Source organism: Podarcis raffonei, chromosome 3 (genome assembly GCF_027172205.1).
Source record: "Podarcis raffonei isolate rPodRaf1 chromosome 3, rPodRaf1.pri, whole genome shotgun sequence".
Taxonomy (NCBI): domain Eukaryota; kingdom Metazoa; phylum Chordata; class Lepidosauria; order Squamata; family Lacertidae; genus Podarcis; species Podarcis raffonei.
In genome coordinates, this window is record NC_070604.1 from 10,443,088 (window position 1) to 10,470,526 (window position 27,439).

At 39.1% G+C, this 27,439-nt stretch overlaps 2 protein-coding genes across 4 annotated transcripts in view; one reads left to right on the plus strand and one right to left on the minus strand.

The window, feature by feature from the left end:
• Window positions 1-27,439, plus strand: part of CTNNA1 (catenin alpha 1) — a 74,116-nt gene that overhangs the window by 23,318 nt on the left and 23,359 nt on the right. For all 3 annotated transcript variants that reach the window (XM_053380497.1, XM_053380495.1, XM_053380496.1), the window contains exons 8-13: window positions 10,660-10,740; window positions 12,077-12,229; window positions 18,838-18,930; window positions 19,626-19,782; window positions 23,556-23,756; window positions 26,498-26,649. In XM_053380497.1, the coding sequence (XP_053236472.1) occupies window positions 10,660-10,740; window positions 12,077-12,229; window positions 18,838-18,930; window positions 19,626-19,782; window positions 23,556-23,756; window positions 26,498-26,649 (837 nt within the window). The remainder of the gene's footprint in view (window positions 1-10,659; window positions 10,741-12,076; window positions 12,230-18,837; window positions 18,931-19,625; window positions 19,783-23,555; window positions 23,757-26,497; window positions 26,650-27,439) is intronic.
• LRRTM2 (leucine rich repeat transmembrane neuronal 2) lies at window positions 3,787-8,341 on the minus strand. The gene is made up of 2 exons (XM_053380503.1): window positions 7,927-8,341; window positions 3,787-7,648 (listed from the first exon to the last, which is right to left on the minus strand). Exons 1-2 carry the CDS (start codon window positions 7,928-7,930, stop codon window positions 6,102-6,104), a joined length of 1,551 nt encoding a protein of 516 aa, XP_053236478.1. The 5' UTR covers window positions 7,931-8,341; the 3' UTR covers window positions 3,787-6,101.

Below are 27,439 nucleotides of genomic sequence, written 5' to 3' on the forward strand. Positions count from 1 at the left end.
TTTAAAAAACAAACAGACCCCAACTTCAGCATCATAGTAAGAAACACTACTTTAACTGACTTGAAGTGCATATGAAGGTTAACGTAACCACATTTAGGCACTAAATCAGCAGTGTGTTTGCAAGTGAGACATAGGTGCTAAAGAATAACAAAATTCTGTAGTTTGCTATGCCATTATAAAATAATACTCATTGCAGCTGTTTTCCTCTCTTCACAACCCCAATCTAGAGCCGCATAAAAATAAAGAAATAATAGTATTCCACCATCTAACTGGGTTACCTTAGTACCTTGCTCATGCCACATGTGTTCCGTAAAATTAGGAAATGCAGACTCAGCCCCCCTTTCCCAGTCCTTTTGTCCTACACAAGATTGGGAAGGAGGGTACTGATGGTGAGCACAACAAATGCTTTTAGTATGGCATGACTATCCTACTGGGCAATCCTATCCTTATCAAATGGACTGCCAGCTGTACCCTTGCAAATCAAAACGACATTCGCATTGTCCATGCTAGTTCAATTTAATGGTTGCAGGAAGAGTATTTAATCTTTACCTCTCAGACAGTAGTCTGACATAGAATTCTGAACATCCATTAAAAATGTTAGTTTTCAACTGTAGGGTCAGGATTCATTATTTGGTTCAGGATAAGATCACAACAGCAGTGCAATCACAATTCATACATATATGATAAAAAGATGAAGTAGGTTCCCAACTGCATATTTGGGCTTAAAGCAGATTCAGTGTCTGAAATTTTGAAGACTTCTGCCTGTGAGCATATTGTGAAACTTAAAGGTGAACAGGTAATCCTAGCTAGGCAGATAGAGAAGAGGAAGAGAAAATTTTTTTGACATAGTGACAGATTCACAAAAACCCATTCCTTGGATTTCCAAACTGTAACTTTAAAATGGAAGCCAGTGCAGTCAAGCTGGCTGAGCTTTAGCAATCACAGCCAGTCTAGGTCATGTTTGTTGAACAGCTAGGAAACAGCCAGTTTATACACAAATCAGAATAAACACACAGTTCTTTTCCAAATATTTGGGGGGGGGTTACTACTTTGTGTGGCACTGTCTTGTTCATGAGTCGCTTTAGGGTGCCATCCTAAACTCATTTGGAAAGCTGGGCAAACTCAAATCTGTGTCTTGAAAATAAAAGGATTTAAATCCAGCAGGTCCCAGGCTATTTCATGCTTGTTAGGTTCTTCAGGTCTTTAATATCAAACTATTAACCCAAAGTGTTTCCCATTTTTTAATCTCTCCACCCGCCTCCCTGATTCAGTAATTGCTGATTTTCACTGCTTCTTCCATGTAGTATTTCCTTCCATTGTTTGTTGTTCAGCTGTTGGTTACATTATTTTTGTTTATTACTATGTTATGAATTATTGTGTTTTTATATTGTAAACCACTCTGTGATCCTCAGATGAAGGGCAGTTTAGAAATTTAATAAATTATTATTAATAATAACAATTCACTTGAGGATCCAGAAAGTTCGCACTGGCCAAAATGGTGCCCTCCATAAGTTGTCAGACTACAACTCCTATTAACTCTGACAGCAGGGAATGGTCTATGCTAATGTAGCTAATAGTAGCATTTCACTGGTGTGTAATGGAAGGTACCATACTCGGAGCCTTTCTAGACAGCCTTTATTGCAGGAGCAGGTAATTTATAGCTGGTCCTAAGGACAGCCCTTGTTACATTTTGTCACCAAATAGATTGCATTACCAGTATTTTTCATCTTGAAATGGCATCAATAAAGAGGCAACTTCTATTTTTACAGTATACACAATTTTAATGTTTTTTGTACACTGCAATTACTGCATTATGAACCTTTATCCTCCACCAGAAAACGCATCTTGGAACATTATTGGCACAAGTCATTTGGAATGTCTGTTAATACTTGATTTCAGAATTAGATGAAAAGTTCCAGGGGAAAAATTAGTAATGAGAGAAATGATGGACTAGAAGTACTGGAGAGACTTCTGAAGTTTGCATCATGGATGTAGCTACCACCTTGTTCTCTTAGGTGACATGACCTGCATTTATGTTGGGTAATGGTGTAATCTAAACCTTTATACCCCTGTAGAGTGAGTGTGTTTGTGTGTATCACACACAAATCAAGTAACTACTTGAATATTAAAAATCAAGTAACTACTTGAATATTAAAAATGATTCCAAAGTATTTAATGTTGCTATCCGTTGAAAGGAAGATAATGATTGTGAAGCAAACTCCATGTATCTGATCTTGGAGTGCAGAAGATTGTGGCACCAAACATGATATAACCTCGCCACCTTGTTCTTCCCACATGCAGCAACAAATTGTAATTCTGAAGCTTGCTTGCAAGGACCTTAATGGACCGTAATGGCAGTAATTCATATACTGAGGGATTTGTTGGGCAGTGCAGTTCCACAAATAAGATGTGGCTCTGCTTGTTTTGACCCCTCCCCTTCTAAGGCTCTGTAAGTGTAGCTGTAGAAGACATGAAGGAAAGCATTCTGATATTAGCAAATAAGAGAAAACTTCAAGCATGTGTAGAAACCGTCACTAATGAAAACACATAGTGTACGAAGGTTGGGGGAGAACTACAGCTGCATGACAGTGCATTATGCTAGTCTTGAGGTTGACTCACATGTGTAAACAGTGTTCTGCTTTGATGTTAGTATTCTTATGCTTTATATTTCTTACTGCCAAAAGAAGATATTTTTCTGGGAAGAATTAATGTTATGTTCACTGCATGGGTTTAGGCACCAGGCGAAAACTTTTCTCTATAACCAGGCCTTTGTCTGATTAACATTCTATGGTCTTTTACACATGTTTGTGTTTGTTCTTGTTATGTATTTTGTGTTCTAATTTTGTATTTTTACGTTGTGAATTGCCCTGTAATGAAGGGCAGTATATAAATTTAATAAATAATAATGTATGAAACATTCTCCTTTCACTTATTGGATATTTGACGTATATTGGTCAAATTGTAGAAACCTGTCTTAACTGAAAAATTTTGTGTTTGAATTCAGTCTGTTAGCATTTCATACATGTACATCCTTCGTAGATGCTATTGTCAGTGTGATTATGCAGGTTTGAAATGATACTCATACTGTATGTTCTGTTGGTTAAAATAATACTCCTGACATCTTGCTTATACAAGACTGCATGTGACTGTAGTAGCAGTCAGTTTGCACTCAATAAAATACCCTCTTTCCTAGATAGACAAAGCAAAATAGAATTTAGAAATATAGCGAACATAACTAGTGGGCGGGCTTGGTGTGTACAGCTCAGTGTTGTTTGAAAGACTGGTCTATTTTTATGGATGCCAGTGAATCATCACATAAGCCATATGATTCCTCTTACTGTGCTTTGAGTGATTGCAAGTTCAAATTTAGTAGTCCACATAGCTTCTTTGGTCACTGTAAAGACAAGTATTCATTGTGGCAATGGAAGTATCTGCAAGACATGTCATATCTTTGTAATCCAAACCTGCTTGAGTATGGAAATAACATTGGACTGTCCTTGCTTAGGTGTCTACAAATACCAGCTCAAAGGGAAAGGATAGATAGGTGGGTTAACATGGCAGGGAGGAATAGAGAATTTCCTTGAAGGGAAAAGTAAACGCAGATCAGACTGTATCAGCAGTTCCACATACTCACTTGCTACAGAATATCCCTTTCCTACCACACATTTGGAGGAGATAATGGCAGCAGTAGAATTCTACTGGCGTCTCTTGCAAAAGCCCAGCATAAGCCATAGAAAGTACGCAGGAGGGCAGGGCTTGTTGGGAACTAGAAATGTTGGCTTTTAAGTAATTAACTGGGATAATGTTGGGCTATTTTCAATTGGAAATATGCTATAGGAAGCAAAAAGGGTTTGTAGTGGTAATGATCTTGGGCATGTAAATGTAAATGCAAAAACTACTGGAATTTGTATTTCCCACTTCATACTAAATTCTACAGAGTTAGTGCATTGTTACTCAGCATAGTGAGGAACTGCAGACATTTTTGAAAGAAAAGCCTGTTTGCTACTTGTTAAGGAAGGGACCGGCTTCTGCTCTTAAGCATTTATCTTTCATTGCCAGGTACCCACCTTTGTCCACCTTCCTAACACACCTATAGAGTTATGCACAGCTGATTCTTGGCAAGACATGAAATTATCTGTGTCTCCATATGGAGTGGGAGCTGGGAGAAGAGGCTGACAGTTTACAAGAGTTTGGTATATAGAACACTAATCTCAATGAAGCTGAATAGATTCTTGGTGGCTGCAGTGTTTAAATGCAGAGAGAAATTCCCTTTACCCAGATGCATAGAATACACCGTATATGGCTAAAATAATGGCTTACTACATGAGATATTTGCAGATATCCTTCCATCTGTCCATCCATTTTCACTCTACTAGTAAACAGTCAGTGGCTTAATAGAACTAGAAAAATAGGAACCCTCCTATTAAGTTAAAATCGAGTCCAATATGAAAAGCTTAAGCTCATGGGTAGTGGACTTTGACTCAGTGGCTTTAAAGTCTTGCATCTCCAGACTACTCACTTTTATGTTAAAGCATTGAAATATATTTATCCAAGTATTTCACTAAGATATATTACGCATATAAAAATGGATTTTTGAGCCAATGGTTAGGTTGAAAACTTTGCAGCATAGTACAACACACAATACTATATACTGATTTAAGAAATCCAAGCACCAATGTTTCTTTTCCCTCTGCATGTACTTGTAAATACTGTTGCAGCTGAACGTGGCATGATATGTTAGATCTACATATGTACATTTCCTTCTAACTTTATAGCTTTGGTTATGTGTTCATGATTTTTGAACAATTGTATAAATTCTCCAATGGACTTCTGTCTACGTAGATGCACAGTAATATTCAATTCCATAACCCAATCTGGAAACTGTATTGTTATCCAGAAATCAGTTTTGTTCAGAGTAGTTTTGTACTGCCTTAAATATTTCTAAACCTTCTGTTCAGCAAAATAGTGTTCCTAAAATTGTTTTTTTTTTTTTAGTAAACCATCTCTGATATCCTACATTAAAATGTTCTTACGCCTCCCAACATATTTATCTGGAAGTAAGTCTCACTTCTGAATAAACCAGACCAGGAATTGAGCATAAATCTTACTGGATTGGGATGTTACAATGGTAAATGAAAGCTGTACTGCAAGGACTAATTTGGCCTCCAGAGAAACCAGTAGTTGGTGCATAAAATAGTTTTCTGGTCTAGACAAACAGCTGGAGATGAAAGGAATAATTTTCTGTGTTTGCTTTAAAAAAACAACCATCTCAGTTTTCATTTGTGTAAAGTATATATTGATTCTTAGTCTGAAATGTGTCCCATTAAAAGTCAAGACAGATTTAATAAAAGTTGAAGTGTATCTAATACTTTGAAGACCAAACTGCATGCTACTGATTGCCTGTAGACGGTTGATATTTCAAAGTAATGGGGATGTAATCCTGGTTTATTCAGAACTGTCAACAGCTATATTCTGAATCTGGAACACATTTAGATAAGCTGAACTCTCAATATGGAGTTAAGAAAATAATAATCTTTTTCCATGCTTCAGTACACTGGAAAATCCCCTCTTTTGCACCTTTCCACTGTAGATCATAAGTCCCAAGAACCAGGTTTTTTTTTTTTATGAAGAAAATTCCATTAAATCTCTACTTCAAAAGAAAACCGAGCCAGCTGAAATGTTGGGGATCATAGCTACAATGCTTCAATTGATAAAATGTCCTCCCTTCACTGGGTCCTGTAAATATATACCTAACATCTTTTCATCCAGACTATTCTTCTAAATCAAATCTGGAGGCTTGAGAGTAAAAATTTACACGTATAATTACATAACATGAAGCAGTTTACATATTTTGGGTTGAGCATATTTAGACTTCCAAACATCAGGAGTGCAAATTGAATGCAAACATTGCTGCTTTAACACAGAAAATACTATGGGTTTAAAAAAGCCACCCTTAGATACTGCATCACTCAAAACAAGTAGCCTAGAAAAATCCAAGCTTTCTCAACATTTGTAAAAAAATCAAAAATATGTGTAGGATCCCTGCAATTTAAAATAAGTTCATCTGATTTTGTTTTTTGTTTTTTGATTACCTGTATATATTATACTTCACATTCTTTATAGGGTAGTTGCTGACACTTGCACTGTCCATAACCATTAATGATGATGAAAGGTCCTTCATGGCTGGCTTCATATTCATTATATGGTCCTTGGTCTGACATGTTTGACATATGTAGCCGTGTTTGAGATCGTAGTTGCCTGTGGCTTTGAATCATTGAGCACTGCCTAATTTTTCTTAATGTGGGAGGGCAGCACTTCCTGGAGATGAACACTACAAAAATGATAAAAAAGAAAGAAAATAATAAAGCCATTGTTCCTGTAATTACCTGCTGGCTGAAGATGGCATTGTTCGGTTCAGGCAACTGCTCTTCTGTAGTAATGGGTATGCCTGTCGTAGTTGAAATTTCTTTGTCTCCCACATGGAAATTTGAGGAGCTTATCCTTTTTGTATATTCAGTCGTTGGAGCTCTGTAACTTGTAGCAATGGATGTAACAACAGTTGATAAATTCCAACAAAGCTGAAAACCATAAACTGCATCTAGAATATCCTCTCCCTGGGTGTGGTTTGGGCTATGACAAAGTATCGAATGCTCCCACCGACCTTGGAAGCCACTCAGCCATGTGGCTAGTGCACATATTTTGGGGCTGCATTCCCAGGGATTGCTGGAGAGGCCCACTGTAGTAAGGGTTGTAAGTGAATATAAAACCTTGGACTCCAGAGTGCTTAGCTTGTTGTTATCCATTAGGAGTACTTTAAGATTAGGCATTGTTTCAAAAACTGTCATATCAATGGCTTTGATCTCATTTCCGGACAAATCTAGCTTTTCTAAAGTGCCCCAGGTCCATTCCATCCCGCATGTCAAGTTGCTAATTTTATTCCCCTGCAAGAAGAGCATGTGCAGATTGCTTAGCCGTAGGAAATGAGCAAAGTTAATCTTTGTCAGCTGGTTGTGCTCTAGGTGAAGTTCCCTCAGTTTGATTAATCCTGCAAATCCATTGCGTGCCAAACTTCGCAAGCGATTTGTGCTCAAATCCAGAAAATCCAAACTACGGCAGTCTGAAAATAGACGGACTGGGATAGTCCTCAGGGAATTGGAACGTAAACTCAAGGTTTGCAGTTTGCGAAGGCCATAGAACAACTCAGGATGCAAAGCAGACAATTGATTGAAAGAGAGGTCCAAATGTTGCAGGTTAAGCAGTTGGCTAAAAGTTGTGTTTGGCAAATAAGAGATTTTATTTGAACTTAAAACTAATTCCTTGAGTTTATACAGTCCTTGGAAACCATCTTCTCTTATTGTATCAATTTGATTATGGTCTAAATGAAGCCAAGTAAGTTGACTGAAGCTTGCAAACTGATCCCCTTCAAGTTCCATAATAACATTGTGCCTCAAAGACAAACCTAGACAGCCCTTGTCAGTGGTGTTTGGCACTGAGTGAAACCCCTGAGAGTCACAGTAAAAGAGCAGCTTCTCGCAACGGCATTTTGGCGGACAAGCCGTGCCCAAGGCAGGCAGCATTTTAAAAACAATACTCATTGCATATACTGCTGCCAGCATAGGAGCCCCTAATGGCCACTTGAAATGTAAGCCTGCAGAATATAATTCAGGGAAACAACAAAATAGGATATTTTTATCAGATGTATGCTTCCAACAAAACGGAGAAAGAATGCTACAGATAAATCACATGCATTAAAATGCTTCAGGTCTTAAGAATATAAAACAAATCCTCGTGAGCATCTCTCTGAATTATTGACATTACTGATAAGGCAACTGAAAAGTGCCTTTTAAATCTGTTGTTGTCTAAATGTGCATTTCTAAAGCAAGGTTGACTGCACATAGTACAACAAACAAAAATATATAAACTTACCCATTCTTTTGAGTACGTTGGCGGTTGCATTCAGTCGCAGTTTTAGACTCAACACAGTGAGTCTGTAAAAGGCTCTAACGCTGACAACCTTTGAATAATTTACTTTCTTCTACTGTCCTCATCCGAGGAAAAAAAATGACTTGACATCCTCTTTTCTCATATTCCTTTTGAATTCATTTCCTTGATTTCCAGCGGTAGGTCTGTTAATTCCTTAAACAGTGCTGAATTGGGAGTTCTTTTTGTACTGCAGCTTAATTGAAAATGCTTTCCACTGCTATGGCTTTTTTGTCTTAACTTGTTGATGGCAGAAGGGTGGCTTATTGCTGAGAGAAGCTTCTGTAGTCGCTTGAATGCATTTGCTGAAAAGCTTTCAGGGATACGGTACAGGAATGCATTTGCTTATGTGCTGCGACCACACAACTGTATATAGGCTGACGTCACCCTGTGACGTTCCTTTTTGTTTGGGTTTTCCAGAAGCTTTGCAGTTTAAGACACAGTGGTGCATACTGTGAATTGTGAGATTAGACTACCACTAAGAGGAAAAACTAATTGTAGGAATTTTTCATCCAGCATTCAAGTAAAAGGAATGACTTTACATGAATCTCTCTCGCAAGTTACATGTTTATTACAATAGCCTTGAGCTATATATCTGAATTTGTGAAGTTGCAGTACTGATTTTTGTGACATGGTGGTCCTGCTGGCATTCTTCTGCCTACATGTGTGAGAGCAGGGTGCTAAAAAAAATTTTTTTTTAATCTGCCAAGGGAGAGTTGCATGGGATTAGCATGTCAGAAATTATTTGTATTGCTATATAATTAAAGATCTAGTTTAAAAGGGTTTATTATTTTATTATTTTATTTTATTGCTAGCAATGGAGAAAGAGTGTTTTGGTAAAGACCACATAGGAGAGTCAATCAAATGCAATAGTTTTAATAAATAGCTTTCTACTTTAAAATGTGTTTTTTTATAAAATAAGATAAGATAATGTCATTCAAAGCTCTAATGGTTCTACTTCTGGATAGTTCGGATATTATTTGAGAACAAGCAAACTTGAGTCCTATTCCAATGAAACAAATGTGATAACGAGAACTTCAAGAACTAAAGCAAACCTGGGTGGACAAAGAGTTGACAGGGAAACTTGAAATAGATCTTGAGGATGTTTGCAGGCATCCTGGTCAATTTTCAGCCTTTTCTGGGGAAAAGTAAACTTTACTTTCCCCCCTACCTAGCCAAAGCAAATGTTAATTGCATGAGTATGGGTTTGTTTGGAAAAGACTACCAAAAATATTTAATTTTGCCATGTGGGTGATATAGTACAGGTAAAAAAACTACCTGCAATTCTAATAAGCAAGAAGCTTGTGGCTTTTATTTTTATTTTTTAAATAGAAGTGTTAATTGGAGGGATTTTGTTCAAGTTGTGTAGCAAATTATATCAGTTGTTCAAATACTAGAATAAATAGGCTAGGGCAGTAAGAATGAATGCTAACTAACAATGCTGTATTAAGTATTTTGAGACTTGTTCTGTCATTATCTATATTCTGCAATTTTAAAATGATTTTACATATAACAAACTCAGTTGCTAAGTGAAAGCTTTTCAGTTGTCATGCTCACTAGAGGGCAGCACTGCACTCACAGTGGTAAGCAGACATTTCGAAGCCTGCTTGAAATGCCAGTCTCACCCAGTAGCTCTGGCGGTTATTTCCCTTTTTGTACCTCTGGAAGGAGGCTTCCCCAGCATAAATTGCCTCCCCCACCCCCAAGAAAAGAATCCTGTTAGGTTCTCACCTCAGGCTTTGGATTTTTTAAACCCCAGTGCTAAGGACCTCTCCTTTCACTCCATCTCTACGAGTATTAAACAGTTTGATTTTATGTTCCTACTGGCCAGAGGACAAGGGAAACTTCACAAGGTTTGTGAAGTTCTAACAACACAAAGAGTAGCATAGCCGACATGCATGTGGGGAAAGTTTTAATGAAAAATTCCAGAGTTTTTCCCTAAAACCAGCGACACCAAGTGTTAAGATATGAAGAATTATTATTTGGTGAAAGAGGGAAAAGGGAAGAAAAAATGGAAGGCCACAATCACTCATAGACTTCTTGACAAAAATGTAAAGTTTTTGCAATGTCTGAGTCTTGGAGAAAGGCAGTTCTAAGAGAGTATATCTTTGGTCACCTAACTAGATAGATTCAAGAGCCAAAATATTGAAAGGATGCTTCCCCTAGTTGTAGAAATTTGAAACCACTGTAAACCCGTGACTCTCTAGATGTGGTTGAACTCCAAATCCCATCAGCCCCAACGAGCATGGCAATGATCAGGGATTATGAGTCCAGCAGCAACTGGAAGGCCACACCCCACCCCCACTGTGATTTAAAGTATTTTATCATGGAACTAAGTTTTTGCCAGGTTCAACTATGTATAAGTGCTTCATGTGTTCAGCAGTGCCATTGTGTGAAAGCAGAAGTCTGCTCATGCAGTGTTTGATTCAACCCAATGTCTGTATCAACCAGTGTAAGTATTCAGTCCCATAAAGGGGCTCCTTCCTTGTACATGTGACCTAAGCTTGCAAAGCATGGCATTCTGTTTGGACTTCAGTGTTGTTAGCCCATCATCTATGAGGCATTGCCCTTGACACTGAAGTCAGCAGAGAAACCAGGGTGTTCCAATCCTTTGGAAAAGAGCCATTGCAATGGGTACAATACATTAATGAAGCTTGTTTGTTTTCTCTAATTTTCTAGGCTGGACGCAAAGAAAGAAGCGATGCTTTAAATTCTGCAATAGACAAAATGACAAAAAAGACAAGGGATTTGCGTAGACAGGTACAGTATTAAATATGTATAAAGTGTTCATGAAAACAGTTACACTACATAACATTCCATTTATCATGTTAGCCTGATTCTAGCAGTCTTTACTGTTCTGTTCATTGTAGTAGAAAACTGAAAGATTGGATTCAATTAGAAGTTGAGTGAGCTGGCCTTGGAAGAAGGGAATCACAGTGTCTTCGCAGAAGCCTCTTAGGTGCAGCTTTGCTTGAGGCGGGCACATGACGAGCTCCTCCTCCTCCTCAGAAGCAAAGGCCAACCTAATCGAGCCACTGCTTACAAGGATTGTCTTCCTAGAATGAACTCTCTCCTTATGAAGAGAAAGCATCGAAGCGAGCCATTAGCAATGACTGTTTTATTTTTGTTTTTGTCTTTTTCCTTGGCCACACGGAAAGTCGAAACTGCTATTGTGTCAATCTAATCTTGTTAAAGGGACACGGCTGGCGCTGTGGGTTAAACCACAGAGCCTAGGACTTGCTGATCAGAAGGTCAGCGGTTCGAATCCCCGCGACGGGGTGAGCTCCCGTTGCTCGGACCCTGCTCCTGCCAACCTAGCAGTTCGAAAGCACGTCAAACTGCAAGTAGACAAATAGGTACCGCTCCGGCGGGAAGGTAAACGGGGTTTCCGTGCGCTGCTCTGGTTCGCCAGAAGCAGCTTAGTCATGCTGGCCACATGACCCAGAAGCTGTACGCTGGCTCCCTCGGCCAATAAAGCGAGATGAGCACAGCAACCCCAGAGTCAGCCACGACTGGACCTAATGGTCACGGGTCCCTTTACCTTTTTAATCTTGTTAAAACATGAGAAGTGACCAGTTTCTATACTCCCTGTCATGGGTCACCATACTTTGTTATAAAGTCACCAACATCTCACAGGTAGTGGGCCAAATCAGACCCAAAAAGGCCAAAACATTGTCGTCAAACCTTGGATACATGGAATACGTCTCACAGCTTTTAAAACATTATTTTCCCAACAAGTGAAATCTGATAGAACTTCTGCAGTGCCTTGATTTAAAACTTGATAGGGCTGCTGAGAACCAGGTTTCGTGGGCCAGATCCGGCCTCTGAGCAATACAGTGGCCTTACCTCATACTACCTAATTGTTTAAGCAAGTACTGTGTTTCCCCATTAAGATTATTATTTTGAGGCTAAAAAGATTATGTGACATGAAACATTTACTGGGGGAGTTAGCTTCAGAATAGTCTCCATACAGCAATGCCAATTGCATTAAAGTGAAGGATTATGTGTGTTTAATAATAGGGTTGCTGACAAAGTGAACTTTTTATTAATGCTGTTTACACTGAAGGGCCAACATTGTTTTGTTCTCTGTTCTTAGCTCCGCAAGGCTGTAATGGACCATGTTTCAGATTCCTTTCTGGAGACAAACGTGCCACTTCTAGTTCTGATTGAAGCCGCCAAAAACGGGAATGAGAAAGAGGTTAAGGAATACGCACAGGTTTTCCGTGAACATGCCAACAAACTGATAGAGGTAGAGTAATAATTTAAAATTTGAATAACTTATATCAGGATAATTATGTGTTACGTGAAGTATTTATCTTCCATTTACAACCAGCCAGCTTCATTGGATCACTTCAGGTTCTGGTATGCAGATAGAGAAGCCTCGCTCTTTTAACACCAAGAGCTTTCTGTCCTCGCTTCTCTTTTATAAAAACGGCCAAACAAATGAAGTATGTATCTGGAAATTTCCCTAGCTAGCCTTATAGCTACAATACTTGATTTCTAAAAATTCTCCTTTTACTTACAGTTGAGTTTTGGGCAGCATGTTAAATACAGCTTTTCCTGACTGGTAATACTATGTGCATTATAGAGTTAAATGGGTTTTTTAACAAAGTTGTGGAGAGAGGTTTGCAAATGTGACAGCATAAGTGCTTAAGTGAAAAAGAGCCAGTTGGCTAGTGTCAGATAATAGAACATTTCAAGCTTTGGTAGATTTGGACCAAAATGATTACATTTGAAATGGCTGTAGATTTATCTGTTTCATAACTATGGAAAAAAAGTATTTTTATTATTGAGGACATAAAAGCCAGAATTTCACAGATCGCATTCCTGCATTTTGTTAACATTAATGCAAGATTCCAAGTGGCTTTACCAATGCCACATGCTGCTATTAACACAAGTGTTAAAAAGACTTCGTACTAATATGGAATTCAATGTTATAGAGAAGCTGTAATTTTGAAGACAGGCATTTGTCACACTTGAAAGCCTGTTTAATGCATACATATTTATAATTCTTTGTAGTATCAAGTGGTAACCAATCACCACAGACAAAAGACACTACACCAGCCAATGCCAGTTGTTACAGTGCTTTTCCGTGGAGATGGTCAGTACATGTGGTTGAGATGTCAACAGGAACTGAAAAATACTATAGACAATTCCATCGTACAGAAAGTATCAACAGATCAGCACACAACTTAATGTAACTGCTGAGGGGGAATTTTAGGGAACTGCTAAATTAAAATTAAATGCAAAATCTGTTCAGCAAAACTTAAGATTCTCAGTTAATTAAAAATTCATGTAGGCCTTGTGTGAGAATACATCTGTGTGTTATCTATTAACTATGTTTATCTGCCTTAGCCCAAGTGCCTCAGGGCTTTTATAGAAGAAAATGAGAGGCCCAGGCCTTGAAAAACAATGTTGTATCTAAGTTTCTAAAAAAAAAAAAAAAGATTTTGCAAATACAGAAAGGAAAGCCATAAGATCAGTCAAGAACAGCATATTACCAGGTTTCACTATATAGTGATTAACATTCAGTATAGTTACGTATAATCAGTGATATATACAAGATTTCTACAAATATATTTTTAATAAACCCTTTTGCAACCTGTGGGACGCGGGTGGCGCTGTGGGTAAAACCTCAGTGCCTAGGGCTTGCCGATCGCATGGTCGGCGGTTCAAATCCCCGCGGCGGGGTGAGCTCCCATCTTTCGGTCCCAGCTCCTGCCCACCTAGCAGTTCGAAAGCACCCTTAAGTGCAAGTAGATAAATAGGTACCGCTTTATACTGGGAAGGTAAACGGCATTTCCATTTGCTGCGCTGGTGCCGGCTCGCCAGAGCAGCTTCGTCACGCTGGCCACGTGACCCAGAAGTGTCTCCGGACAGCGCTGGCCCCTGGCCTCTTAAGTGAGATGGGCGCACAACCCTAGAGTCGGACACGACTGGCCCGTATGGGCAGGGGTACCTTTACCTTTGCAACCTAACTTAATCCGTTGCGTTTTCAGCCAGGGCCACCCTCCACGCCCAGTCATTTCATGCAGTAAAAGTCAAGTTTAAGGCAAGCCTCCAGTTTTTGGAACTCCTTCCATAGTAATCTGTACCTTGAAGACTGTCCAGAACGTCAAGGCCAGACAAACGTGAATGGTTTGCTGCATAATCTCACAGCTTGGAATGCCAGCAACCAGAGGAGCGAAACAGGAAGCAGACCACTACATATGAAGGAGGGTCCTTTTTTCCTTTATGCCCCCTCTAGCATAAGAGCCTCAGACTTTTTTTGGATATAACGAAGTTGAACTCATGTTGGATGCCATCTAAATTTAGCCGAGTGACCCTTCTCTAATTAGGGCTGCGGTAGACTTGATTGACATGACAATTCCATTGCCATTCACTGATTTGTCATGCTGGTGTCAGTTTCCCAGGCACCTTTTAGGCTCACGGTAGAAGAGAAATCCACTTCAGATAAATGTTACATATTACTGAGAGGGGCAGCTTTGAAAAGACAAGTTCATCCAATAGCTTATGTTTTATATAGTCTTGAAAGAAACTCAATAGATTGATTTTAATTTATCTGCTGTTATGTGATTCAGTATTTTATAAAACACTGTGTCTTGTAAACTGCAATATGATGGCTTGTGGGTAATGGTGAGCAATTCAATACTCTTAAAGATATTTGTTTTTTATGATCAGTAGAGAGAAACATGGTTTAAACACAAATCAGGAAGTGCTGAAGGCTGGGACTTCAATCTAAAAGTGCGTTGAATGGGGTAGCTAACACAGAATCATAGAATCATCAAATTGTAGAGTTGAAAGGGACCCTGAGGGTAATCAAATCCAACCTCCTGCAGTGCAGGAATATGCAGCTGTCCCGTACAGGGATCCAGCCTGCAATCTTGTCACTATAAGCACCATTCTCTAACCAACTGAACTATCCAGCTCCATCCATGTTGCCGTGCAGATACTTTGTTCTACAATTTCTATCATCCCTGAATATTCACCATGCTAGCTGGGGCTAATGGGAGTTGTAGTTGAGTAATATCTGGAGCGCACCATGTTGGCTAATGTGGGCCTATATCAACATTTCTTTGCTCAAGGAACTGAGCCTTGTGCTTGCTTTCTACAAGTAAACTTAAAGAGTTAAGAATGCCTCACTTGAGACATCAACCTAATTTCCTGCTCCAGTGTCATTGTTAATGAATTTCAAAGCAAATTTTAAAGAGCTGATCCACATATAGAATGGACAGCCTTCTAGAAGACTACCCACCGCTTAACGTTCTGTCACCAGCACATTAGCTCAAATCATAGTTCAGTGTTTTAGGGAAGTAGTTGTAAGTACACATTTATTACTATTATATGTGGCAGGATTGTCACTTGGGGGTAAATAGAAAGTTGTTCATCCAAATGCTAGCAGCACCAGTAGGCAGCCCGAGGTAATCCATGCATCTTAAGATGTAAAGGGCAGATTCTTGGAGATGGGTTACAGAATTGCCTCAAAGAGTGGTTTTTTTATAACTGTATTAAAATTAATTTCTTCCGCCTGTATTACAGGAAATACTTCCAAACTCATAACTACTCATTCCTTTTGGATTAGCTAAATTATCATTCACAGCATATCTGTCACTTCTAAGCCTGGGGCAGGGGCTATGGTCATTGATTTGCTGTCAGTGTGTGTGTACATTAGCCTGTCACATAGAATAGTGTACGGGGCAGGTGTCTGGCAAAAGAAGCAATCTTAAATTGTGTGCATTCATCCGCTTTTGTCCCAAACTGCAAATGTACAGTGTTGGGTATTCCAAACATGGAGAATATATAGCAGGGATGGTCAGCTTTAGGTTGGGAGGCTAGGTTTTCCACAGTCAAGTTTTGAGGGACTACAGAACAGAAACACACACTGATGACATTCCCTAGTTTTAGCAGCCAGGTCAGTGGGGTGATTGAACACCACTATCTCCTAAGCTGAATAACCTGGGGTTGGAAAGGCCAGGAAAATCATGTAAGAATCACACTTAACTGTTGTGGCTGTCGATTGTATTGGGAAATGGGGAAGCAGCCATGACATGGGAGCTTTTAGGATCTTCTTCAGTTTCCCAATAGGAGGCTGTGTTCCTCAGCCTAGTGAGGAACACTGCTTTGCCATCTCTCCCTGGGCTTGGTTGCATGAAATGTCCTGGACAACTGGGAAAGCAGCAGTTGCATGAAGACATTTTGTGGGACTGTCCCTAACAACATGGCAGATGGTTTGCAAGTCCTTCGACATTCACACAGTTCCATGACATTAGAATGTTTTGGTTATAATCATGTGAAAACCTTAACCTTTGGTAAGGATTCTGAAGTCAGCTCAGTAAGAACAGAATGATTTGATAGATAAGGGGGAGAAAATAATTCTTTAGTTTTTCAAAGGCCAATACAGGGAAAGAACATTGCGTCAGTATTGGTTGTCACACATATTTTCCTATCTTTTCCTGAGCAACCATAACAGTGAGAAGTTTTGTAGTATGGATTATACTCTCCACTACCCAGGCACTGAGTAGGAAATCTGGAATCCTGCTAATAAGAGTTTCTAGCCCATGTGATAGCTGCACCATCTTCCTTGCTGACTCCTGACTCCAAAAAGGAGACAAATCCAGATCCTCTAAGAATATACAAAGTGAAGTGAAAAGACATTTGATCTTACAGAGGATCACGACAACCCTATTTAGAAAACATTTATACCAATTATCTAGGAATGCTGATGGAAAGGGGTAATTTCCCTTGCATGCCTAGCAATTTATCTCATTACTAGGATTCTCAAATGTGGATTTAAAAACTAATGTTTAATGCAAGTTAGCATCGTGCTGGGGCAAACAGTTCAAAGTTTTCACTCTGTTCCTGCTGCTGTGCCACCAGAAAGCGAGTCAGTTTCTGACTTGTCACAGTGCCCAAACATGTTTCAGGTTCGTTTCTTTCCAAACAGCCACAAGTGGTAACCAAGGTTTATTCTTGTCTTACTGCTTGTGGATTTTGGGGGGAGAAGTGTCAGCCCAAGTTCAGATATTGTGACAAACCAGATTTTGGTTTCTTTCCCAGCAGCATAGCCAGGAACAAGGGAAGAACATCAAGGAACTGCAATAGCATACAGCACACAAACATTAAACCATAGGGTTTTTGTTTTGTTTTTTACTGTATTTTAATGTGATGTACAAACCTATTGAGCTTTTAAGATTAGAACACGAGTTTTGAACTTGATAAAACTGTCAAAAGAGTAACAAAGCCTTTATCTCCAGAGGTATTACCAAATGTTTGTGTTCTTTTTAAGGTAGTAATTCCAGACTTGTCTTTCCAATGTACAGCTGATTTTTGCCTGTTCTAGAATAGCCAACCCTGTTATTCAAACCATCTAGGTCAGATCCTGGATGGGTGACTGCCTTGAGTTCTAGGTCAGGAGGATATTAATGTAAGCAAAAGAATTTGGAAGGTCAACAAAACATTCACTTAGTTAGAAAGAAGAAACACCTGCATTTCTTGCTATTTTCTCTATGCCCCTTTTTTGGTCTCCAAATAGCAAGGAGAAGGATGAACAAAAAAATCCTTGCATGCTTGTGTTCCACACATTTACTCTTAATAAGGTTAGCATCAAATAAATTGTCAACCTATGATCTGTGTGTGTTTTTAATGTAACAAAAAGCTTGATTATTTTTAGTTCTGTAGACTCATCTCTCCTAGCAGTTAATAATAGGGTTGGTGACAGAGATTCACAGTAGATAATACACTTGTCTTTATAATAAGCTTGAAAATAATCCTAACAAAAAGCTTTGATTTTTTTAAATGTAAAATTATTTATGAACAATTTTGTTAACAAGCCAGTTGGTTCTGTCACTGTTCAAAATACCTAATCTATACAATATGATTCTTATGAAAGCATAGATAAAAGTACAAACACAGGTGCAAAGATCCCTGAAAATAACTAGAAGCCTTTATACCTAAGGCTCTGGTTCTGCCTGGTTTCAAGTCTTGACAGCAAAAACTTTGGCTTTCCTTCCAGGGCAGTGTCTCTGCTTCTTTAACAAAACACATTAAAATGCTTTTAATTGCTTCTCTCCTTATTGGTGCAGAATGTTTATAGGCACGATAAATCTTTACAAGAAACCACCTGTTTACTAACCAGAGTTTAGCCTTCCTTTGGCTGGCTGCTTGCTAGAAAGAGGCGAAGTTTTGCTGCTTATAGTGGGATGGAACGCACTGTTCTTGTCTTTGTACTAATTTTTACATATTTCTGTGCGCAAATGTAGGCTTTAAATAACAAGCTGTCATTCACCTGTCAGTTAATAACTACAAACCCTTTTAGAATCCCTCCTCCGAGAACAGGTTCCAAAATATAGAACATTTTCACTTAAAAATAAGTGTGCCCTTTCATTCCCCTTCCAGAAAGCAAATGGAAGGACTTGTCTCTAGATAGCAGCTCAAGGTTCCAAGCAAATCTATAGAAATGGCCAATTGCCATCTTTTTCTGCACCAATTGGCAACAATGTATTCTGTTCTGAATTTTGGATGCACATAAACTGCTTGCACATGAGTGGAGTATGTTCCCACACCAGGCTATGCTTCTGAGAGGCCAAATGGCTAAGTGAAAGTATAGATCAGGACTCTCAGTACACATTTCGCTAAAGTATATGTTTTCTTTAGAATAGCCAAATGAACTGAGTTCTACATGGGCGTAAAGCAATAATATCGGATATTACAAATGTTTGGGGTTTTTTTTTTTTGTAATTTAAGAATTGTTATTGCCAGTTGTAAAAGGCATGCAAACTGTAACAGTTTCCTTGTGAAGAGCTTTTGATTCCAGAAGCAAAAACACCTTCCTAAAATACCTTTCTGTCATATGCACAGGTTGCCAACTTGGCTTGTTCTATCTCAAATAACGAAGAAGGTGTGAAATTAGTCCACATGTCAGCAAGCCAGCTTGAAGCCCTCTGTCCTCAGGTAAATTATGGATGGACCTATGAATTCTATAGTCTAATTCTGTATGAAATGTGGGGAGTGTAAATATATTTTTAGTGTGTATAATAATATTTTGCCTGCTAAAATCAACGCAGTAGGGTAGGTGGTTTTTCAGATCGTAAAGAAAAGTTATTGTAGTCTCTTAATATAAAGCATAAGCCAGAGGTAGCTTTAAAGCTATTAACATAAAATATTCTGGCGAGTTGTTCTATCAGTGGTAAATAATATCCTCTGTCATCTGTTTCTCTGCTGAGTAAAGGCGTAATGTGTGCTTGACATTACTCCATTGTTTATACGTCAGAAGAAAAACAAAATTGTAAAAGGATGTGTCCGTGACATTGTTATTTAAGTCAGTTGAACATGTGCAGACTCTGTGCCAATCCCAAACATATTTAGATCTAAATTAGGGGAGGGGAACCCTCAGTCTTCCTTGCTTTTTCTTCATACTGAGAGCTGCTGTAATGTAAAGGTTAATCAGGAAAATCCCCAGTTTGATTATTGTCATGAATTAACTCAAGGGAACCTTAACCAAAACAGCTGTAGCCTCTGTTCCCACTCCCCCCAGTCAAAAAACCCTACTGATTTGTCAGTTTTGCAGAACATAGTTCATTTTTAGTACATAAAGTCTGAAAATTGGTAAATTCATAGTGTGTTTAAAAAAATGCTTTGCATTACAGGTAATAAATGCAGCTTTGGCTTTGGCTGCCAAGCCACAAAGTAAGCTAGCTCAAGAAAACATGGAGATGTTTAAAGAACAGTGGGAAAAGCAAGTTCGTGTGCTTACAGATGCTGTGGATGACATCACTTCCATTGATGACTTCCTGGCAGTATCAGGTAATGGGCTGCAGAATGCTAAGATTTATTTTATGTTTAGCTTTATTGTTTATCCTGCTACAGTGGCACAGGAATATCCTTTGGAATTCTGTGAATAGCATCGTTGGTTTGCTGCAACAAAGAATGTAATATGGTAGCAGCTGACTCAAGCAAGCACAAGTTTTTGTAGACAAGAGTCTACAGCATTTGGCTTGTGCACATTTATCTTTAATAGGGTTGCCATATGTCCTGGACATACCTGGAATATTGGAGTTGGAAGGAGTGTTCGGGGCAGAATCCCTTGAAATATGGCAGCCCTATCTTTAAGTTCTTGGCCAAAAACAAAACAGTAGACATATGGGGCAAAAAGACAGACAATCCACCTGACATTGAACCCCATATGTTTTGACTATACACAATTTTGACATTAGGCGTGATCCCTGGAACGTAACCCCTGCATAAGTTGCAGGCTTACTGTATTTCATCAGTTGCGTGAAGTAAATGAAAATGGATGGTGAAGATGTCAATATATAAAGATAGAAGAGGTGTAGATATACTCTTATCAGTTCTGTGGGAGGAGAACTTGTCTTACAATGTGAGATTAAAAGAAAAAAAAGGGAGGAAAACTTTCCAGTAAGATGATCCAGTCTTCTGAGGTTTGTGAACACATTGAGGCAGACATTTGCAGGCAACCACAGCTTTTAGCCCAGAACTCTTTTGGTCACACCGGTCGGGGGGGGGGATATTTCCTTTCCACAAATAATTGAAGCATCGGGAAAACTTATATTGTACAGTCAATAGCACTGCCATCAATATATACATCTCCCCCATATTTGTGGTGTACATGGAACAGTACTTCCTTAACATCTGTTATCCAATAAACATTTTCTACAGTTCTGGAAATTCCTGTTTGCATTATGTGCACACAATACAATAAGGTGACAATCATTATGGTTTGTTGCTGTTGAATGATAACAGTTTTGTACAAAAGAGCGAAGTTTATTGTATAAATTATTGTTGATTGCTGGGAGACTAGTCTATTTAGGCTGCTTGACTTATTTGCTGGCATAATTGTTTGGATAAATGGATAGAAGATACAATGTATGCCAACTTTAATTTGCATGTTATTTTCTTTCAGGCAGCATTTTGAATACTTTATTAATCACACGGCTTGCAGCTAGGTTTTGTGTATTACTTTTTAAAATAAAATGTCTGACTACCTCGGGCACTTTAGAGATAGCAATCACCAGTCATTTACGGTTGGTGTTCAGCATAGAGTTATGTAAATAAAGAAGTATACCAGGTCACTAGAACAGCTCTTGTCTTCAGCAATGGCTATGTTGTGTTAGAATGTCAGGCTTGCACTAAAGCAGATGTCTAACATTACTAACAGGTTAAAGGGACTGTAGCAGAGCACTCATTAACAGACATTTCTTTTCCTGTAAACCTCACCTCCATGAGATGAATTTTTCTTAAAAGCCCTGCATTTCCTCAATCCAAATTTTAGAAAGTACTGCGAGCATATGCAAAAACACAGAAGCCCTCACTGCTGTTGATACTTCTCTGGATCTCAGGCTGGTAGTGGAAGTGCAAAATATACCACTGGGCTGCCTCACTCCTTCCATATATGGAGCTGCTGTAGACAATGAGGTGTTGAAAATGTATGCTGTGTGAGTTTGGAGCCGTTTGCCACATTTCCCACACACGCAACTTGCAACCCAGCCTTACTGCAGACTTCAGCAGTAGTTACTATTTATTATCTTACTACAGTGGTACCTCGGGTTAAGTACTTAATTCGTTCTGGAGGTCCGTTCTTAACCTGAAACTGTTCTTAACCTGAAGCATCACTTTAACTAATGGGGCCTCCCGCTGCCGCCGCACAATTTCTGTTCTCATCCTGAAGCAAAGTTCTTAACCCGAGGTACTATTTCTGGGTTAGCGGAGTCTGTAACCTGAAGCGTATGTAACCCAAGGTACCACTGTACTGCCAAGCTCAGATGCCTACAACTGCAGCCTTTACTTCTCTGGGGCTGTGGAAGACAGTCTGACTATTCCTACCCCCTTCTGCTCCCAAAAGGCTTTTTCACAGTAGTAGTAGTAGTAGTAGTAGTAGTAATAATAATAATAATAATAATAATAATAATAATAATAATAATTTATTATTTATACCCTGCCCTTCTGGCTGAGTTTCCCCAGCCACTCTGGGGGGCTTCCAATCAAGTGTTAAAAATAATACAGCATTAAATATTAAAAACTTACAGGGCTGCCTTCAGATGTCTTTTAAAGATAAGATAGCTGCTTATTTCCTTCACATCTGAAGGGAGGGCGTTCCACAGGGCGGGCGCCACTACCAAGAAGGCCCTCTGTCTGGTTCCCTGTAACCTCACTTCTCGCAATGAGGGAACCGCCAGAAGGCCTTTCCTCCCCTTCCGTTAATAATTAGTTTCTTTCTTTCTTTCTTTCTTTCTTTCTTTCTTTCTTTCTTTCTTTCTTTCTTTCGTTAACAGCGCTCTATAAAGATCTTTCCTAAAAGCATTGGCTGGGGTGGAAGGGACAGACACTTTAGCCAATGACAGAGTGAAGCTGAGGAGGTTGGAACCTGGTGCTGCACATCCACTTTCACTGGATTCAGTGTCTGGATTTTATACTGTGCTAAGAATCCCCTATCCTAACTGTTCTGCATCTCCAGCTTTTTAATTTTCATTCTGCATTCACTCGTTTGCTCTTTGCTGAATAATGTTAGTTACATAGCTAATGGCTGCATAAAGTTGCTCTCCAATGGTGCCATTTAAAAGACAGTGGAAACTTGAAACAAGCTGTTTGCAAAGGCTAGTGTGGTGGCCTGGCTACCGCTTTGTATACTTCTGATTAACATTAGACTATTTCAGAATGGTTTAACGTCAAGAATAGGAACATGTGTGAGGACTTGGAATGAGGGGTGAATGTCAAAAGCAAGAAGAAAAATCTTTCTTGTAGTACATGTCTCACTTTTCCATAAAGGAGCATACCGCTTCAATGAAAACATTTAATACCTTCAGTGCCAGAAGTATCTGGAAAATTGAGTACCATAAAGCGTGAAATTGTCAGAGCTGCCTGAGGAACATAGACAAATTATTGCCAATAAGAACTTGAGCATCTTCATCTTTCTTTGGCTTCAGAAAGATCTTTTGTTTCCTGAAGAAGTAGATGTAGGAAAATGAAAAGCATTCTCTTTCCATCTCTCATTAAGAATGTTCTTGGGTATTTGATTTTGTCTGCAGCTCTCACTTTGTTGTCTGATTTGATCTATAAAACTTTTTAGAAGAGGGGTGGTGGAACCTGTGGCCTTTGGCTTGGTTTTCTGCAGGTGTGGGGAACCTAGAGGGAAGAGAGCAGGAAGGAGAACAGAACGGGATAACCTGAGGGAAAGAGACAGGGGAGCCCTCTGCAAATGATCTGCTGCCCCCAGCAGACTATCACTGAGGGAATGAGGTTCTCAACAGGATGGGGGAAGGAATTAAAGATTCCCACCCCTGTTTTAGAATGTTGATTGGAACGTGACTTATTTCATGCCCGTATTGCAAATAAAATAGACTTTGAACTGGTGAATGATTACAATTTCCTTCAGTCATGAAATGGGAGTATAGGGGATTTTTTCTTAATTGCTTCATTTTGTACTCATCACGTAACCACAAAAGACTTGGATTTTTCACAGTCTTGACCAATCCCCTTCACCCTCCGCACTGATGCTGTTAGACACCAACCGAGGTCAGAATGTTAATTTTGAATTCTATTCTGTTCTATTTTACTACCAGAGAATCATATTCTGGAAGATGTAAACAAATGTGTCATTGCTCTCCAAGAAAAAGATGTTGATGGCTTAGATCGCACTGCTGGTGCAATTCGTGGTCGTGCAGCTAGAGTAATTCATGTTGTCACTTCTGAAATGGATAATTATGAACCTGGAGTGTATACAGAAAAGGTTCTGGAGGCAACAAAGCTGCTGTCAAACACAGGTAAGATAAACTACCTCATCAGGCTTTTAATTTCAGATACTTACCCTGTTCAGTGCTTTCTGCTTACAACTTTGTGTCGGTAGGTACAGCAAATTTATTAACTGTTTAAACCTCAGTGCTAAATCTAGTGTTTGCTTGAAATGTGGGTCTTTTTATCCATAGCATTGTTCTGTGAGCCCCATGCTAAGTACAGATGATAATAGCTGTCATGGAGACCTGAGAGTCTTCAGATGTTGTTGAACTACAAGTTCCACCAGTCCAAGTCAACATCCCATCCCTGGGATATAATCACTGAGAAATTACTGGCTTGCAGTACCAAAATTCATGTCCTAATGGAACAAGTTTGCTCTCTTGAAAGAAAAAAATGTAAAGTCACAGATGAGAGCTAAGCGGGACTGTAATTGGTAAACTTAAAATGTCATTAATTTTAGTGTACACACTCAATACATTTCTGGTCTGGAAGCAAGTTTGATACCCTGTTGAACTGTAAAATGCAAACCAGAAGGAATTTTTTATGACCATTCTGTCCATGTATAAAACCACAGCAGACAATTACTTCATTTTGACCTTGAATTAAAATGAATTAATCATAAAATCAATATCATCATTCAGAGGGATTTCTTAGTGCCATATGACTACTATATTCAGTCCTAGAGCACTATGAACAGTGCTGTGTTTGTGCTAGTTAGTAGCTTGAGCTTAAAATAATTTGCCACTGCATCTTTGTGCAGAGCCGCAGTATAGTGCATAGGATGTTACAGAATTTAACTTCATTTTTTTTATTTAGGCTAAATGTGCTAGTTTTCAATTGTTTGAAAGATTTTGCAATCAATGGAGTTTTCCTTCTAGCATATGAAAGGAGAATTCAAACCAATTCATCTACAGATGTGACTTCCAGCATTAATTTTCACAGGTTAATTGTGCAAATCCTAAAATCTGGCATCAGATTAATTCTTTGTGCCACTACTGCAGTCACATCTGGCTCTGGTGTGGCTGTGCTTGCCCTGAAAATGGAAGCAAGAAAAGAGCAGGACAACAGCTCCCCCACTGTACAAAATGCTGTGCCTTTCCACCTGGTATACAACCCTAGAGGGGTGGAGGCCTCTTGGATAGAGCCCAAAGTTTGTGCCCCATTTACTGAGTTGGATTGAGTTTGAGCTACAGAAGCGCATCTTAATTATTTTCCCACTGACCTGAATGTAGCATTGATTGTACCATCAAACGTCTCTGGTGGTGCTGATGACAGATAAGCCAGAATCCTTCTGGCAGCCTGAATACAGTGGTACCTCTAGTTGCGTGCACCTCTGGATACGTATCCTTCGGGTTACACACACGGCAAACCTGGAAGTATTTTTCCGGGTTTCGCCGTGCACGCATGCGCAGAAGTGCTCTAGCACGCCGTGTGCATGCGCAGAATGGGCACCTATGGTTGCGAAAACCTCGGAATCCGACCGGAGCTCCGGAATGGATCCTGTCCATAACCAGAGGTACCACTGTAGTTCCATCTTGCTCCAACACCAATTTCCTGTATCACTATCCTGCATTCCTCTTCTGCAATGATGATCTTGGTAACGCACAGTACATTTGGGGTCAGCATTTTCAATGCTTCATTGCAGGTCACCGTGGCTACTTAAAATTTTCTTAGTTATCATCATCAACATCATCTATTTGTATGCTGGCTGCATTTCCATAGTAAACTATGCTGAAGGGGAGCTCACAACGTGGAGAATAATAACTTGATGAAAACATTTTCTTAAGAAATACTCAATAAAATTATATAATTAATTATAAGGTCTAACAACAAAATACAAAAGCATAATCATGAAGATACAGTGGATCCCCAAAATTAAATCTTGGCCCCAACAGCAGCCCCAGAACACCCCCACCCTGATAGTCTTTAAGGATCCTGAGCAGCATACTTTTCTGGACTGACAGCAAGAAGGTCCCCGGTACCTTCAGCAACTACTTTGATCTGGACCCCACACCCCCAGGCCAGGTGGAAATTGACCAGCAAAGCAGAGAGCTTTGGACTAGCCAGGACTAGCTTTGGTCTAGCCAGGACTCAGGGCAAGAAATGCAAAATTGAATATATATTATTTTATCTGCCGTTGCACTGGCAGACTCCATTTTCTTGCTCGTCTTTTTGTCACACTAACGGCATCTTAACAAATTAGTATTCTTTATATGGCCCAACAAAATAACTTTAATTAGCAGCCATGGAATTGTAGAGTTGGAAAGTGATCGCAAGGGTCATCTAGACCAACCTCTTGCAATGCAGGAATCCTTTCCAGAGCCAGATCTGGACAGGTGGAAGCAAACCACCAACCTTCTGGTGAACGCACCAACCTGTTTATTAATGGCATTTGTATACCACCCAGCAACTCATGTTTTCTGAGTGGTCAACATCACCATCACCATGTCTCATGGCAAAACTTTTTCATATGTACACATTTCAAATGCACAATACAATTAATGTACAAAACTAGCATGAATGTAGTCACATTGCCACCTTTCTTAAGTTTCTGTCCTGTGTGTATTATTTGCCCTTTGTAGGGATGTGATTAGGAAATCAGAATGTGTGTGTTTTGTAACATTTCCTTGAAAGAACAGTTGTACCAGTAATGTTTGTGGATTAAAAAACTGCATTTCAGTATTGTGTTACTGCAGAATCTGCATGCTAAGAGCCACAAATTTTATTGTATTCTGGTAAGCGGAATGTTTTTTTCCCCTGTGTTCTTTAGTTATGCCACGTTTTACTGAACAAGTAGAAGCTGCTGTAGAAGCACTGAGTTCTGACCCTGCTCAACCAATGGATGAAAATGAATTCATCGATGCTTCTCGATTGGTATACGACGGAATTCGTGACATCAGAAAAGCAGTGCTGATGATCAGAGTGAGTCAGCCTTTATTTCCTTAAAATAGCATTCACTGGTTTTCTCAAACACATTTTTATTAAACAATAAGGCAGTACAATAGCACTAAGAGTGTCTGTATAAAATATACACACACGCATTCTAAATTTATACAGCTGCTTCACAGCATAAGCCCTCTGGGCAGCTCTCAAGGTATATATAACAATTAAAATACAAAATGAAACAATAAATGCTGTTCAACTAAAAACACATGACACAGATTTAATCTTAAATACTGCTTATACCCCTAAATCCACCCATTACCTGCAAATTTTTATGGGATCTTGTTTATATATTATGTAAACAATTGTGATCACTTCCCAAATGTTTTAACCGTGATAGGTCATTATGACAGTTAAAAGACATATCAGAGACAAATAAAGTCAAGTCACAGTTAACGTCACACATTTGTTTTTAGTTCATTAATGCTTTCATAACTGGCTACTACAGTATGCTTTATGTGTAGCTGTCATTTGGCAAGCATTCAAAAGCTACAACTGGTCCAGAATATGGTAACCTATTCCTTTTATCATAATATACAGGTGAAACTCGGAAAATTAGAATATTGTGGAAAAGTTCATTTATTTCAGTAATTCAACTTAAAAAGTGAAACTAATTTATGAGATAGACTCATGACATGCAAAGCGAGATATGCCAAGCCTTTATTTGTTATAATTGTGATGTTTACTGAAATAAATGAACTTTTCCACAATATTCTAATTTTCCGAGTTTCACCTGTATACTTTGCTTTTTAAGAATTCAGAAACAACT